This window comes from Lipotes vexillifer, unplaced genomic scaffold, assembly GCF_000442215.2.
Source record: "Lipotes vexillifer unplaced genomic scaffold, Lipotes_vexillifer_v1.1 scaffold437, whole genome shotgun sequence".
Classification (NCBI taxonomy): Eukaryota; Metazoa; Chordata; class Mammalia; order Artiodactyla; family Lipotidae; genus Lipotes; species Lipotes vexillifer.
The window spans coordinates 1,577,557-1,591,522 of record NW_006785990.1 but is presented as its reverse complement, the minus strand read 5'-3'; the positions used below and the strand labels follow the sequence as shown (position 1 = coordinate 1,591,522).

The following is a 13,966-nucleotide window of genomic DNA, read 5'->3' as shown; positions in this document are numbered from 1 at the left end:
CGAACCCGTGTCCCCTGCATCGGCAGGCGGACTCTCAACCACTGCACCACCAGGGAAGCCCATATTTGTGTCTTTTAACCACTAAATTTGTGGTTACTTGTTACAGCAGCAACAGGAAACTAACACAGACATCCACTTCAGACCTGAGGGGAAAGACGGGGAGGTCTGGGGCCACTAAAGCCCCATTTCCTGAGAAAACCACCCCCATCTCCTGCCTGGTGAAAGCAGAGGTCAGGGCCTCAGGTCTTCCAGACACTCCAGCCAATAAGACTGGTCACGGAGGGAGGGGAAAGGGCAGTGGGGGAAATGCCCTGCCTCCACCTAGCAGGGTGAGGGCGTGGAGTGGAATGAGAGGTCCCACTCCTCCGGGACACTTTCGGGGCCCCATCTTCTCACCACCCCACGCCCGTCTAGATCCTGAAAAAGACTGACCACACTTCCTCTGCACTCTAGCGACCAAAGGCTCCCAGACAAACTCCTTCCCCTGAAGGGAGAGGGATCCCTGTTCACCACCCATCCCACCTCAGGTCATTTAGGGCTCAGGCAGGGCGGGGCCTAAGGCACACTGACAGACTGTCGGGCTATTCACCTTGTCTACCCTGCCTCCTCCTTCCCTTGATAGGCACAGGTGTCACTTGGGAGCAAGGTCCAGGCTCAGGCTCTGTCTTTGGACACAACGTTCAAGACCGTGAAACAACAAGACTGACCCTCCCTCCGCCCACAAATATCTTCCTTTTCTTCCCCACTTACAGATGCTTCGAAGTCTAAGACGCTCCCACAAGAGCTCTCCGCAGGGACGCCGTGCGGGCCCTGGGAGAGTGCTCATCCTCTACGGGGTTGCAGGCTGGGTGAGAGCGGGCTGCGGACCAGGAGGGCCTTTACTCCAGCCTCTCCGTCAAGGTTGCGTTCACCAGCCTCCATTGGCGTAGCCCCTGCGGTCTGACAGTAATCACTATAGAAATAGTGACAGTGGGTGGTTAGGATTCCTCGCTTCCACTGCAGGTGACACGTGTTGGATCCCTGGTCGCGGAACTAAGATCTCGAAAGCCTCACGGCTAGGCCAAAAAAAAAAAAAAGGTTACTGTGGGTGCAGAGTAGGGAAGAGGCCTAGGCTAAACCGCCCTCCGTCAGATAATCACAATAGAGGCTGGCACGCGCCGCGATCTCCCAACCTTGAGCCAGTCACCGATCTGAATACATTAGATACGTTAACCCTAGAGGGAGTACTATTATTAACCCAACTGAGGTGCGGAATCTGCGCTCTCCAACGCCTCATTGCTGTCTGTGTCTGTTGAGCCGGCCAACTTGTAAACCTGGGCGCGGCCCTGCGCTCCCCCGCGGTCAGACCGCAGCGCCGGGGCCGGACAGGGCGCGGAGACTCGGCCCTGGAATCCGCGAAAGCTCCCGGGCGCAGGGGTCGGAGCTGGGCCTCAGTCTGCAGAGGACCTGCGGAAGGTGGAGGCGCATTCCTAGACGGGCACAGCGCGTGCCAAGGCCGCCAGGGGTGAAGAGCCAGGTGCAGAGCCGTCTACCAGACGCGGGCGGAGAAGTCTTTAGCTCTGCGCCCGGGAAACCTGGTCCTCGCGCCTCAGCCGCGGGGAGCCCCGGGCGCCCCGCCCCGCGCGGAGCCCTTCGGTTCCGGGAGCGCATGGTCGGCTCCGCGCCCTTCCAGGGCCACTACCAGGACCGGGCAGGGGCGGAGCCGCGGCCTCCGGGAGCTGGGTCCCTGCCCCCGCCGTTCTTTGCTGACCGGAGCGCGACGAGGTACCGTCCCCCGCGTCCGTCCGACGGCCCCGCTCGGCGCTTTAAAAACCCGCCCGGCTGCAGCGGCGGCGGCGGCGGCGGCGGAAGGCGCGGAGACTGGCGCGACCGAGCCCCGGGCCCGCGCCCCAACGGCCGGCCAGAGCAGCCCCATGGAGGGTAAGTGCCCTCGCCTCCTCACCCGCTATCCCGGCGCAGCGCTCCGCGCCCCGGCCCCTCAGCCACCCGTCACAGCACTTTCCCTCACCCCGCGGACCTCTGTTGGGGCGCAGCCCTACCTTACCTCCCGCTCCTAGCGGGGTGCGGGGATGGAGCGTAAGGCCCGCTCCTCGCAGCTAGCTGCGGGTCAGGAGGTGTGGGTGTCTTTCCTTCTCACCACCCAACCGGGTCCTGACCCCAGAGCCTGGGAAGCCCCGCGCCCGCACGTGACCCGAAAGAGGGACCTTCCTCGCTTAGCGCAGGATCGAGGGTCCGAGCTCTCTCAGCCGGCTCAGACTGAAGCCTCCCAGGTCCGGGCAAGTGTGGGGTGCAGGTGCCGGTAGCAGAGTGCCTGTGTTTTGGTTTCTCACGCTCGCTGCTCCCATCTTCATCCACATCCCCTCCACCGCCTCCCACCGACTCGGCTAAGTGTGTTTGCTGTGAGAGGGCTCCGCGGAGGGAGCGGTTTTTAGAGAAAGTTACAGAATTCAAGCTACAGTCCAGCCTCTCAGCAGGTTCCAGGACCCAAAGGGTAGGGCTCTGAGTGCCACCCAGGGCGTCATCCCTTCCCCTGCTTTCATTAAGTGCAGGGTGCCCAGCTCACCCTCAAGCCTGAACAGGAGTCCAGGGAAGATGGAGGTTCTGATAAGAGAAGGGTTAATTTCTACGCAGAAGCACAAGGAAATGGTTAATTTCACCCAGAATCCCAAGTCCCGGGCCAGCTGCTTTCCAAGGGAAACCAGAAAGCTCTGCCCAGGGCACTAGGACCATAAGGGAAATGGTTTCTCCTTGAGACCCAGCAGAGCCCAGCCAGCAGCACCCCTCCCCAGCAGATACATTAAACCTGCTTCTGTGTTATCCCTGGGGTCCAACCCAGGGGGGTGGGCTTGCTGCTCAAATTCTGTCCCCAGCCTGCCAGTGGTGTGAAGGGGAGTGGCCTTCCCCAGGTATCACATCCCGGTGGTGTCTGCCCCCAGAGCAGGTGGCCCTGGTGATTGGGGGCATCCCTGGGGGACTGCTGCTACTGCTGCTGTTGATGGTGGTGAGCCGGTGTCTCTGGAAGAGGCTTTGCGCCACGTTCACCTATGAGGAGCTGTTAGGGACCACGGCTGCCTCCAGCACACAAGGACACAAGCTCTGCCCACCGGATGCCAGGACCCAGGCAAGCAGGTGAGGCAGGATTGGGGCCTTGGGGCCAAGGGAGCTCCTGCTCTTGCTTCGGGCCCTCCCTGTGGCGTTTCCCCCGGAGCGGCGTGGGGAAGGAAAGGTCTGTTTATGGAGGGCCTCCTCTGTGCTGTCAGCAGGCCAGGAGCTATCACAAAGAAACCCCAGAGTTCTCACCACAGCTGTGAGGCAGGTGTTATGAAGCCCGTTTTCCAGCTAAGGAAAGTGAGGCTCAGTGGACGTAAGTAATGGGTCCAAATAGCACAACCAGGAAGTGGCAGAACAGGCATTCAAACCCAGGCAGACCTACTCCGGAAGCTGTGCTCCTTCAACTTAGCACTGCTGTGGGCAGACAGAGGTGTTGCCTCTGGCTCTGTGTGTGTGTGTGTGTGTGTGTGTGTGTGTGTGTGTGTGCCCTGGTGTATGGTGCTCTTGCCTCCTCCTGGCTCCTGCTGGCTTTTTCTCCTCCAGTGCCTGGCACTCAACCCCTCTGCGCTGAGCGCTCTGAGGCTACACTGTTCACTAGCCACCTACATGTCATCTCCGTGCCTCTGGACAGGCCACCAGGTGTACCATTCGTGGTGCCCCCTTCCCTCCGAAGCCAAGACTGGGTGCCCCTGAGCAGCAGAGAGTGGGCCCAGGCCCCACAGGACCCCTGCCCAGCCCCGGAGCTCCTGCCTCATGCCACCTACAGCAATCTTGGTGAGTGTGCCCACCAGGGCCTGCCCAGGGGTCATGGTCTGCTCAGGCCAGGGCGGACCCATCTGGTTTCATGGGCCTGGCTCCAGAAAAGAGCCTGGATGGGCCTGGGGATGCCAGAGTTGCCCAGTGACCACTCTTTCCAGGTGCTTGGGTTTACCAAATGCCTGCTGCACCCCAGCCTGGGCCAGATATGGCTTCATGTGCCGTTTTGGAGTTAGACCATAACTCTGGGGTTGGGGGAGGGATTATCACCCCATTTTACACCTTAAAAAACTGAGGCTCCGGAGGTTAACAGTGCCTTGCCCAAGGTCACAGAGGCAGTAAGCAACAGATCTGGAATCGGAACCCCAGTGTTCCTGGGTGCAGAACCTGTGCTGTGTCCTGCTTCCAGATGATGGGTTGGCCAATGCAAAAGAGGCAGCATGGTGGAAGCTGGGCACACAGCTTTCTGCCTCTACCTCTTTGCTCTGAAGACCTCCCCAGGAACCACCCAGTAATCAGCTAGGCCCTTCTAATTTAAAGAGGAAGAAAAGGGACAACACTATATTACTGAGACACCCTCTGGACACCATGGAAAGGGGCCAGGCCAGATGCTGGGAACTGCGCCCCGCCCTGCAGGCCCTGACCTCTGGGGGTGGGGGTCAGTCACGGGAGCAGGGGTTGAATGAATACTGTGGCCTCTGCTAGGAGCCCCAGGGAGGAACAGGCCTGGATGTAGAATGCCTTAGTGCTGAGAAGGCCTCTTGGGGGAGCTGCACTAGAGAGAGGGGCTGTGTTCAGTTTGGAGAAGAGAGCAGGACGAACATGGTCAGGAGAGGCCAGTGAACTGCCTGGTCAAAGCTCAGCCAGGAAGGGCTGGGCCAGGACAGGTGTGGCAGTGGAGCCCAGAGCTTGCTGTCCCCCATGCTCCTGCCTTCTCCTGGCCTGCCAGTCCTCCCAGCCCCTGTGTTGTAGGAGACGCATGCGTGGTGGGGACCATCAATCCAGAGCTCTACAAGATCCCGGAGGACAAAAGTGAGACCCACTTCCCTGAGGGCTGCCTGGGGCGGCTGTGGTTCTCTGTGGAATACCAGCAGCAGGCCGAGCGACTGCTGGTGGGCCTGATCAAGGCACAGCGGCTGCAAGCCCCCTCAGAGACCTGTAGCCCCCTGGTGAAGCTCCATCTGCTACCGGATGAGCGGCGCTTCCTCCAGTCCAAGACCAAATGCGGAACAACCAGCCCACAGTTCGACGAGCACTTCATCTTTCAGGTATGGCCTCTGGAGCGGGCAGGGTCTGGGGCCCTCTCCTTCCTGGGAAGGACAGACATTGTGCAGGAGAGCCCCAGCCTTCTGTGCTAACCACGGCCCTGCAGTCCCCAGGACCCCTCTGCCACAGGCTCTGCTTTACCCCTCCTGCCAGGTCCGGGTGTACAAGAGCCCTCACCCTTGAATGGTGGGGGAAGATGAGAGACTTGAGGGATGAGGGGGCAGAGGGCTAGGCTCCTCCTGTCCAGGTTGCCTGGAGATGAGAAACAGAAACATATTCTTGGAACACCCACTGAATGCCAGGCCCTGGCTCATGGGGCTCAGGGAGGCACCCCAAAGCCCAGGAACACGAGGAGCTCTCTGGCAAGGTTATCCACGGAAGGCGGAGGGGGAGACCCCCCCGCCCAGGCCGCTTGGGGTGGGGGCAGGAACTCACCCATCCCGTCAGAAGCCAGAGCAGGACCTGAGAGCCATCTTGTGACAGGTGGTGCCTTGGCAGCATGGTGGGCGGATGAGCTCAGGGTCTGGAGGTGCTGAGGCTGCCGGGGCACTGAGCCAAGCTCACGGCGGCCTGGGAGCCTCAGCAGGTAACTGGAGCCCTTATGGGAAGCCAGCAATCAAGAGCTGCCGAGAGGCCCTGGACAAACATTTTTAAGAGCAGGGCAGCAGGTTGGTTGGCAAGGTAAGGAGAGGCCAGTCTGCATCTGGGAAGAGTGTGATTCCTGCCTTCTTCCGGGGCTGAGCACCGAGAAGAGAGGTGGCACGCGGCCCAGCCCCTGGCTGTCCTGCTGGTGCCGAGGCTGTGAGAATTCACAGGTGAACCTGCTCCTCTTAGGACATCCAGATCCAAGGTGGGGAGGCTTGGATCAGCCACACGTCATGCTCGCATAGTTACACCCATCACTTCCCTGCCCTATCCCTGCACCAGCTTGCTCCTGGCCTCTCTGTGCTTTATGGGGGAAGGGGAAGGAGAAGAAGAGAAGAAAATCAATATTAATTAACCATCTGCCATTCGTGGTTTTATAACCCAGAGAGTAAGAAACATTATCCCATTTTACAGGTGAGGAGACTGAGTCTCAGGGAGAGGGCTGTTCAGGTGCCCAACTCAGGTAGCAGAGACAGGCGGGTTCCCTGGGCTCCAGTGCGGGAGCCTCTTACACTTTTATGTGTAGGCGAATCATTGGATGCCCTGTTAAATGTAGATTCTGCTTCATGGGTCTGGGTGGAGCCTAAGGTCCTGCACTTCTGAGGTCCAGGGGGTGGTGTGTGCTGCTGGTCCTTGGAGCACACTCTGCGTGGCAAGGCTCTGGCACACCCTGCCACCTCCCCGGGATACTGGCCCAACGGCAGCAAAGGGTCCCCTAAGGATGCCTGGGTTTGGGGTGCACAGGTCCCTGGTTGAGACCCCTCATGGAAGGATCCTGTGTCCAGAACATACCACGCCATCCCATCCCCTGACCCCACACCTGAGCCCAGCCGGGCCCTCATTTCCCTCAGGTGCCCAGCAAGAGTGTCACCCAGAGGGTGCTGAGGTTCTCGGTGTACCACGTGGACAGGCAGAGGAAGCACCAGCTCCTGGGCCAGGTGCTGTTCCCCCTGAAGACAGAGACCCTGGTGGGCGACTGTCGGCGCATCATCTGGAGAGACCTGGAGGCTGAGAGCCTGGAGGTAAAGGTCAGGGTCACCAGACCATGTGTCAGACTACCGTGGACAGCCAGCTGGTGTGGCCCAGCACCTGCTGGCCAGTGTCAGCCCTCAGCATACTGCCCACCACCCCTACAAGTGTGACTTAGCATGGTGGGCCTGGGCCGAAGCTGCGTGGGACAAGGAGGGTGTGTGGAGCCTCGGCAGGGAGGGGCGCCTGAGCCTCTTTTGCCCTGGAGGTCAGATTACCTGGAGCATCCTGAAAAATCCACGTTTGGATTCCCATCCAGATCAGACAGCTGTGAAAGATGACACCCCAAATGGACCAGCCAGGGAAACTACCTACTCTTCCCCCAACCCCCAGTGAGGGTCCGGGTGGCTCAGAATAGGCCTTGGAACCCCCCAGACCTGGGTTTGAATCTTCAGCTCTGTTCCTTACTACTGTGTGATCTTCAGCGTGCCCCTTCAACTCCCCAGACCTCAGTTTCCCCATCTGTAAAATAGTGGGTGGGCTTCCAGGAGGGAGTGTGGCTATGTCACGGAGTACCCAGGGCCTGCCTGCTGGGAGGCATGGGGGCCTCCAGTACGTACCAGGGTGAGAGGGGTGCTTTCCTCTCGGCCTCTCCAGCCTCCCTCCAAGTTTGGCGACCTCCAGTTCTGCCTCAGCTACAACGACTGCCTGAACCGCCTCACAGTGATCGTGCTGCGAGCCAAGGGCCTCCAACTCCAGGACACGACCTTTGTCAGTAAGCCTTCGCCCTGGGGCAGGGCCCACCCCGTGAGCTTGGGACCCTCACCCCGCCGTCCAGCTTCTGCTCGCATATGCTGCCAAGAGCATCACTGCCTCCCGAGCCACGCCCTCCCACTCTGCACGGCTGTGGCGTGAGAAGCTGCTTCGTTATGTGAATCCCAGGGCTGCATCTCCTTGGCCTCCATCAAGACCCCTAAGACACCTGAGACCAAGTTTGCCCTTCCCTTTTCGCAAAGCGGTGTCTTGGCTTCTTGCCTGCGCTGCCTGACTCTGCCCCTGCCCTTCTGCGAAGGTTCCAGTTCCTCCAGGACGAGGCCCTGAGCCCCTCTGCCCTGGGAGCTGGGGGTAGCGGGGGCACCCCTGCATCCAGAGCTGGTCACTCAACTGGAGCCTGGGAGCTGGGGGCACAGGAGCCCTGCTCGGGCTCACCCCGCATGTCCCGCCCCACTGTGAGCCCCCCAGCCACACAGTGGGTGGTTGTCTGCCCCCATGCGTCTCTGCCTCTGGCTCACTGTAAGCAAGCTGGCATTCAACCCTCCACTGCGGATCCAAAACCCATCTAAGCCTCCCCTCCAAAAAACTTGGCCTCCGAAGGAGAAGGTGTTTAGGGGCCCCAGGAGGCCTGAGCACCCAGCAGGCAGGACCCGCCCGCTGTGGGGAGGGATGGGAGTGTGGTAGCAGGTTCTAGGAACAAAGGCCAGCAGAGCCGTGGGTGCGTTCAGGAGACAGACAGGAGAGAAGAGGAAGGGAGCCGAGCGTTTCCTCGGCTGCAGGCAGTACACCAATCAACCCCGTAATCAACCCCGTTTCCTCTTGTAACGCCCTTTGGCTGAAGCAGCTGTGAGTAATGGGGTCCTGGCGCCCAGGCAGGCCATGTGCCCCCCCAGCCGGACCTCCCACAGGCTGGAGGCTGGGCCCCTGCTCGCCCCTCCTAGCCCGCGGTCTGCACTGCCCCCCAGGTGTGCTTGTCAAGGTGTCTCTGATGAACCACAACAAGTTTGTCAAGTGCAAGAAGACTTCGGCTGTGCTGGGGTCCGCCAACCCTGTGTACAGCGAGACCTTCAGCTTCAAGGCCGACCCTGCCGAGCTGGACACGGCGAGCCTCAGCCTGACGGTGCTGCAGAGAGCCGAAGGGGACAGTAAGGCTGCTCCCTTACCCTCAGGCCGTGGGGGCAATGGGCAAAGGAGGAGCTGCTGTGCATTCAGGAAGCACGGACCCTTTGGAGGGAGCTGTATGGTTTCTGTTCTCTGCCTAAGGAAACTAGCACTCAGAGAGACTTAGATAATTGCCTAAGAACACGGAGCTTGCTAGTGAGAGACCTGGGATTCACACCCAGCTTTACTCTGGTTTGATTGTCCATAGCACCCTAGAAAGAGGTTAAAGGATGGCCTCTGCTACCGCCTCCTGGAGCAAATCACCAGAGAGGTTGGGAGACGGCACAGCTACCTGACACCCAGCTCAATGACCTGGTGCCGTGGGTCTTCATGTGCCCTTGTGTTGCCTCATGCCTTCTGTACAAGTCTTGAGGGTCCTGGGTAAGGTTCAGTGTGGCTGAGAGGGTGGAGTTATCCCAGGCTGCTCTCCCATACTGCCCCCCACCCCAGTGTCCACTGTCACTGAGGCAGAGCTGTCGGGCCAGCTGGTCTCATGGGCCAGAGCTTAAGCCCCTTCTCCACTGTGGTAGTTGGTGGGTGAAAATCATTGTTGGATACTCCCCCTGAATATACAAGTAGGCTGATGGAAGAGGGCTTCCTTCTGGAGGGGCCCCTTCCTCCCTCGGCTCTTTGATGTGAGGCAGGTTTGATGGCCCACCGGGAGGCTGGGAGCAGAGTGGGTGCCCCAACGGAAAGGCAGGCTCTCCATCTGGGCTCCCTTCCCCTGCCAGCTGCCACTCCAGATCAAAGTCAAGACCTCTTTGGAGGCTGTTAAAGAGGGAGGGGGCTGGCTACTTCCTTCGAGGGGAGGAGTGAGAGAGAGGGAAGGCACTGGGGATGGCTGAGGTCATGTGGCTTCTGGGCTCCAGAGAATGACAGTGTTCTCCCGCCCCGCCCCCCCGCAGGGAGCCGCGAGCTGGGCCGGGTGGTGGTGGGCCCCTACATGTACACCCGCGGCAAAGAGCTGGAGCACTGGAACGAGATGCTTAGCAAACCCAAGGAGCTGGTGAGGCGCTGGCACGCGCTCTGCCGCACCACTGAGCCCTGACCCGGGCAGGGACCTCGGGTCTGCTCCAGGAGCCCTATCTCCCCACAGCCATGCCTGACAGCCACAGGCCTGGACGCTGCATCCAGCATTCTCACTGGGCTGCAGGACCAGCCCGAGCCGGGGGATCACGAGTGCCAGTGTGCAGGAGAGAAGAGACAACAAGAGAGCCCCGGCCAGGGCAGTGTTGCGGCCGCTGGGTTACATCTCACCAGCACGAGAGGCCCTCCCGACTCATTCCATCCTTCTTTACCCGTGGGGCTGCCTGGGCTTGGAATCCTGGCTCCTGGTCATCCCAGTCTCGAATTGGACCGGAATCTCAGGCATTGGGAAGAAATACTCTCTAGAGTGAAAGCATAGCTGTGCACGTTGCATGGAGTGCCAGGGAAACTTGGAAAACTGATGATGTGTTGATGCTCAGCCTCCACTTTTTTCCTCTGTGGTTTCTCTGCCTTCTGCCTGGCGGAGAAAATGAACTGCCCAAAGCGTTTATTTCGGTTGGTCCACAATAAATAGCACAGTCTGAGAAACTGGATCGGCGTGTAGGTGCGGAACAGTCCCCAGGATGCCTGGGCAGCACGGCTTGGGAGAAAAGGCTCCTGGGGATCGTGACTCACTCGCTTCACACCTGCAGGAGAAAGCAGCCCACCCAGGTACCAAGTGGTGGACGGGTTCTGGGCGTCCCCTCCTGGAGTTCTCACTTTGGGCATGAAATGGTGAAAGCATGTGGCCAAAGCATAGCCCATAGGGCTGAAAGCTTTTCCCGTAAACCTAGCAATTCCATTATGATTATTGTGTTGTGGTAGGTGTCGGTGTAAACTTCATTAAGATGGAAGTTCTCTCAACTTCCTGTGAAGATGTACTCAGGGTCACTGGCAGCCCTTGTGCTTGTCACTGTTACTTATCAGGCAGTTTGTATTTTCACCCAAATGCTACTAAACTTGCAGATTCAAGCCTTGTTACTGTGTAATTCGAACAACACTTAAAACAGAAACTTCTCTTTTCTTAGGCAGTGAAGCAACTTCTGCAAAAGCAAGTAGTGAATGTTGACGTCGGTTTGTGCCTCTTTGACTTCACCTCCATTGTCTGTCAATGCACAAATATAAGCTTTGCTGGCAGTGGTCCATACACACAGAATACCTTGTGTTTGCTTTTCCTCACTTATTTCACGGGTACACTTTTAATGTAGTCCACACTCCAGGAATTTCTAATAGTGCTGTAGCACACACATAATAGGCATTCTGTGTGTTTGTATAGCCAGCTACTAAAATGGAACTGTTCCCCTTTCACCTGGGGTCATGAAACCATAGGTGCCAACCACCTCCACATTTCAAGGGGAGGTTCATGCCTGTCAGTGACCTTTCCAGGGCCACTTGGAAAAGTTGGTAAGTTTTCCCTTTGCAGAACAGAATGGATGGGTATGGCCTACTCACGGTTGAAAATTCTCAATGGCAAGAGACAGGCAGGCTCTCTGCTCTGATGGGGAGGTGGGGGTGGTATACTGGACTGGCCCCCGTCTACAGATGCAGTCAGGGTAAAAAATACACAAGTGCCTCCCGTAGACCAGAAACGACAGCCAGCCTGGCTATCTCGATACTGTCCACAAGGTGACCCCAGCAGAATGAAGCCCTCGGCATTTCCATAAAACATTTAGAACCAGCTTCTCAATTTCCGCACCAAAAAAGTGCTAGAATTTGGTTGGATTCTTCATGGAGTATATAGATCAGTTTGGTGGCCATTTGGTATCTTTACAATGTTGAATCTTCAACCCATTGACATGGTGTATCCCTCTCTTTCTTTAAGTCTTTTGCAAGTTTCCTTAAACGTGTTTCGTGGTTTTCAGGAACGTGTTTTTGCACCTCTTTTCTTGGATTTACTCTTAGGTGTTTTATATTTGTTTGTTTCCAATATAGAGAGATTCTACTGATTTTTGTATGTTGACTTTGTACCTAGTGAGTGGCCTTGCTCAAGTCACTTGTAATAGTTTGTCTGTAGATTCTTTGTACCTTCTTTGTATACAGTCATGGCCTCTGTGAATGATAGTTTTACTTCTTCCTTTCCAATCTTCACGCCTTCTTTATCTCTTGCCAAGTTGCAGTGGCTGGGTAACTGGACAAGAAAAGGAAATAAAAGGCATCCAGATCATGAAGAAAGAAGTAAAACTATATTTATTTGCAGATGACACGGTTTTGTATATAGAAAATCCTAAGAAATCCACCAAAAACTTTTGTGAATGTAGAATTCTAGTTTGACATTTCCTTTTCTTTCAACGGCTTTAAAATGTTATTCATATTTCAGAACTTCTTTTTCTTTTCTTTCTTTTTTTTTTCTTTTTTGGCCACGCAGCATCCCTTCCAGGATCTTAGTTCCCAGAATGGGGAATGAACCTGGGCCACCGCAGTGAAAGTGCCAAGTCCTAACCACTGGACCACCATGGAATTCCCAAAATTTCTTTTCTGTGTCTCCCTTTTATCTGACATCTTGGCCCCTCCAGCCCCAGCTGCCTTGGCAACCCCAATCTCCAGTGTCTTGTCTTTCCAGCTCCAGAGTGTCTGCTGCCTTTTCTGCCTCTTAGCCATGGCCCTCTGTCCAAATGCTCAGCCTCTTAACTAGAATCAGCAAGTTTCCTGAAGGGAAAAGTGGTTCACAGAACGTCAGCTCATCTCCTTGTGTTTCCCTTCTTCTGAGATCATGGCCCACCAAATGCTTGTCGACTTGGCAGCTCTTCAGCAAAGAAGTTTTCTGTATTTTATTCAGGTTTTCTAGTTGTTCTCAGCAATGAACATAACTCTGACTCAAGCAGAAAAATAATTATTTTCTCAGAATTCTTCTCCCAGAAAAAGAATTCGTAGCAAAGAGTGATTTTATACAGGGAATTTGATGACACAAGTTACACAGCCTTCTTGGGAGGCTGATGAAGCTAAAAGGAGAAAAGTTGCTTGTATCAGTTGGCTATTTTTGGAATAATGGTGCATAACAAACAATCTCAACATCTCGGTGTTATACTGAAATGAGAATTTATTTCTCACACATCTATGGGTCAGCTGAGTGTGGGCTGATCTAGGTTAGGCAACTCACTTTCAAGCTGTGGGTCTGGCCAGGCTTGGGTCCTCATCCAGACCTGCTCCATGTTTGTTCATTCTGAGCTCCAGCTGAAGGGGCAGCAGCTACCCAGGGAAAGCTCTTCTCATGGGGAAGGCAGAAGAAGGGCAAACACATTTCTACCCTCTGCTTGTGTTGTGTCACCTAATATCCCATCGGCTGAAGTAAGTCGTGTGGCCAAGTTCAAAATCAAGAGGCAGGGAGGTAAACTACACCTTTTTGTGAGAAGAACTGCAATGCACCATAGCAATGGATACAGCTACAGGGGGGGGTTAAGGATTGGGGTGATAACTCAGTGCACCATACTGATGTTCCCTAGAAATGGGGAAAGCCAGGCCCTGTGCTTGGCTGTGCAGGTGCAGTCCCTGAGGAGGAGACCTCCCTGCCTCGTAGCTGCTGCCAGGTCTCAAAGCCATTGCTGCCTATTTGGTATCCCATAGTGATGACTGGGCAGAATTTGCACAAATTCTTTGCTCAAATTACTGCAAGAGCCTTGAGCATCCTGCTGTCATAAATGTCACAGTCAAAGGGAGAAAAGGATGATTTTTTACCTTCTTTCCACTTTCTAGCTTCACCTGAGTGTCTCACATTTGGTAAACTCATCCTGGAACCCTGTTCATAAGTGTCAGGAAGCATAATTTCCAGACTTCCATTTCCAAAAAATGTAATAAGACCTTTAAAGGGGATGGGGAGGGGGCTGTGTGCCAACCCACACTCTGGGGCAAACCTGAGTCACAGGAACCTGCAGAGAAAGGAGGCTCTTGAAGAACCCTCGTGAGTACTCTAGCTCATAACTGGTCATGTTAGAACCTCTCCTGCCCCTTAGGTGGCCTTCCCATACCCCCTCCCTGCCCCTGTGTGGATGATCAGAAATCCCTGTAAGCAAGTTGGGAAAAGAGGAGTGGGAGCACAAATTGGAGAAACAGGAAAACAGTGCTCCAAGCCGATCTTCTGCTATAGGCATGAGCCCAGGTCAGGGCAGGAGTGAGGGGGAGGCGTGCACTTTAAATGAAGTTGGAGATAACTAATGAGAACCTACTGCATAGCACAGGGAACTCTACTTAATGCTCTGACCTAAATGGGAAGGAAATCCAAAAAAACAGGGGATATATGTATATGTATAGCTGATTCACTTTGCTGTACAGTAGAAACTAACACAACATTGTAAAGCAACTACACACCAATAAAAAATTTAAA

General features: G+C 55.9%; 1 protein-coding gene across 1 annotated transcript; it reads left to right on the top strand.

Annotated features, from left to right (window-relative positions):
- The first annotated feature begins 2,069 nt into the window (after positions 1-2,069).
- LOC103072492 (synaptotagmin-15) lies at positions 2,070-9,704 on the top strand. Its single transcript, XM_007458371.1, has 8 exons — positions 2,070-2,280; positions 2,937-3,129; positions 3,683-3,825; positions 4,780-5,075; positions 6,570-6,740; positions 7,345-7,462; positions 8,427-8,606; positions 9,528-9,704. Exons 1-8 carry the CDS (start codon positions 2,070-2,072, stop codon positions 9,668-9,670), a joined length of 1,455 nt encoding a protein of 484 aa, XP_007458433.1. The 3' UTR covers positions 9,671-9,704.
- The last annotated feature ends 4,262 nt before the right edge of the window (positions 9,705-13,966 follow it).

Coding starts and splice junctions, on each gene's coding strand:
- LOC103072492 (XM_007458371.1), top strand. CDS start 2,070: ATGGAGCGTAAGGCCCGCTCCTCGCAGCTAGCTGCGGGTCAGGAGGTG. Junction 2,281..2,936: donor AGCCTCCCAGGTCCGGGCAA/GTGTGGGGTGCA, acceptor GTCTGCCCCCAG/AGCAGGTGGCCCTGGTGATT. Junction 3,130..3,682: donor GCCAGGACCCAGGCAAGCAG/GTGAGGCAGGAT, acceptor GCCTCTGGACAG/GCCACCAGGTGTACCATTCG.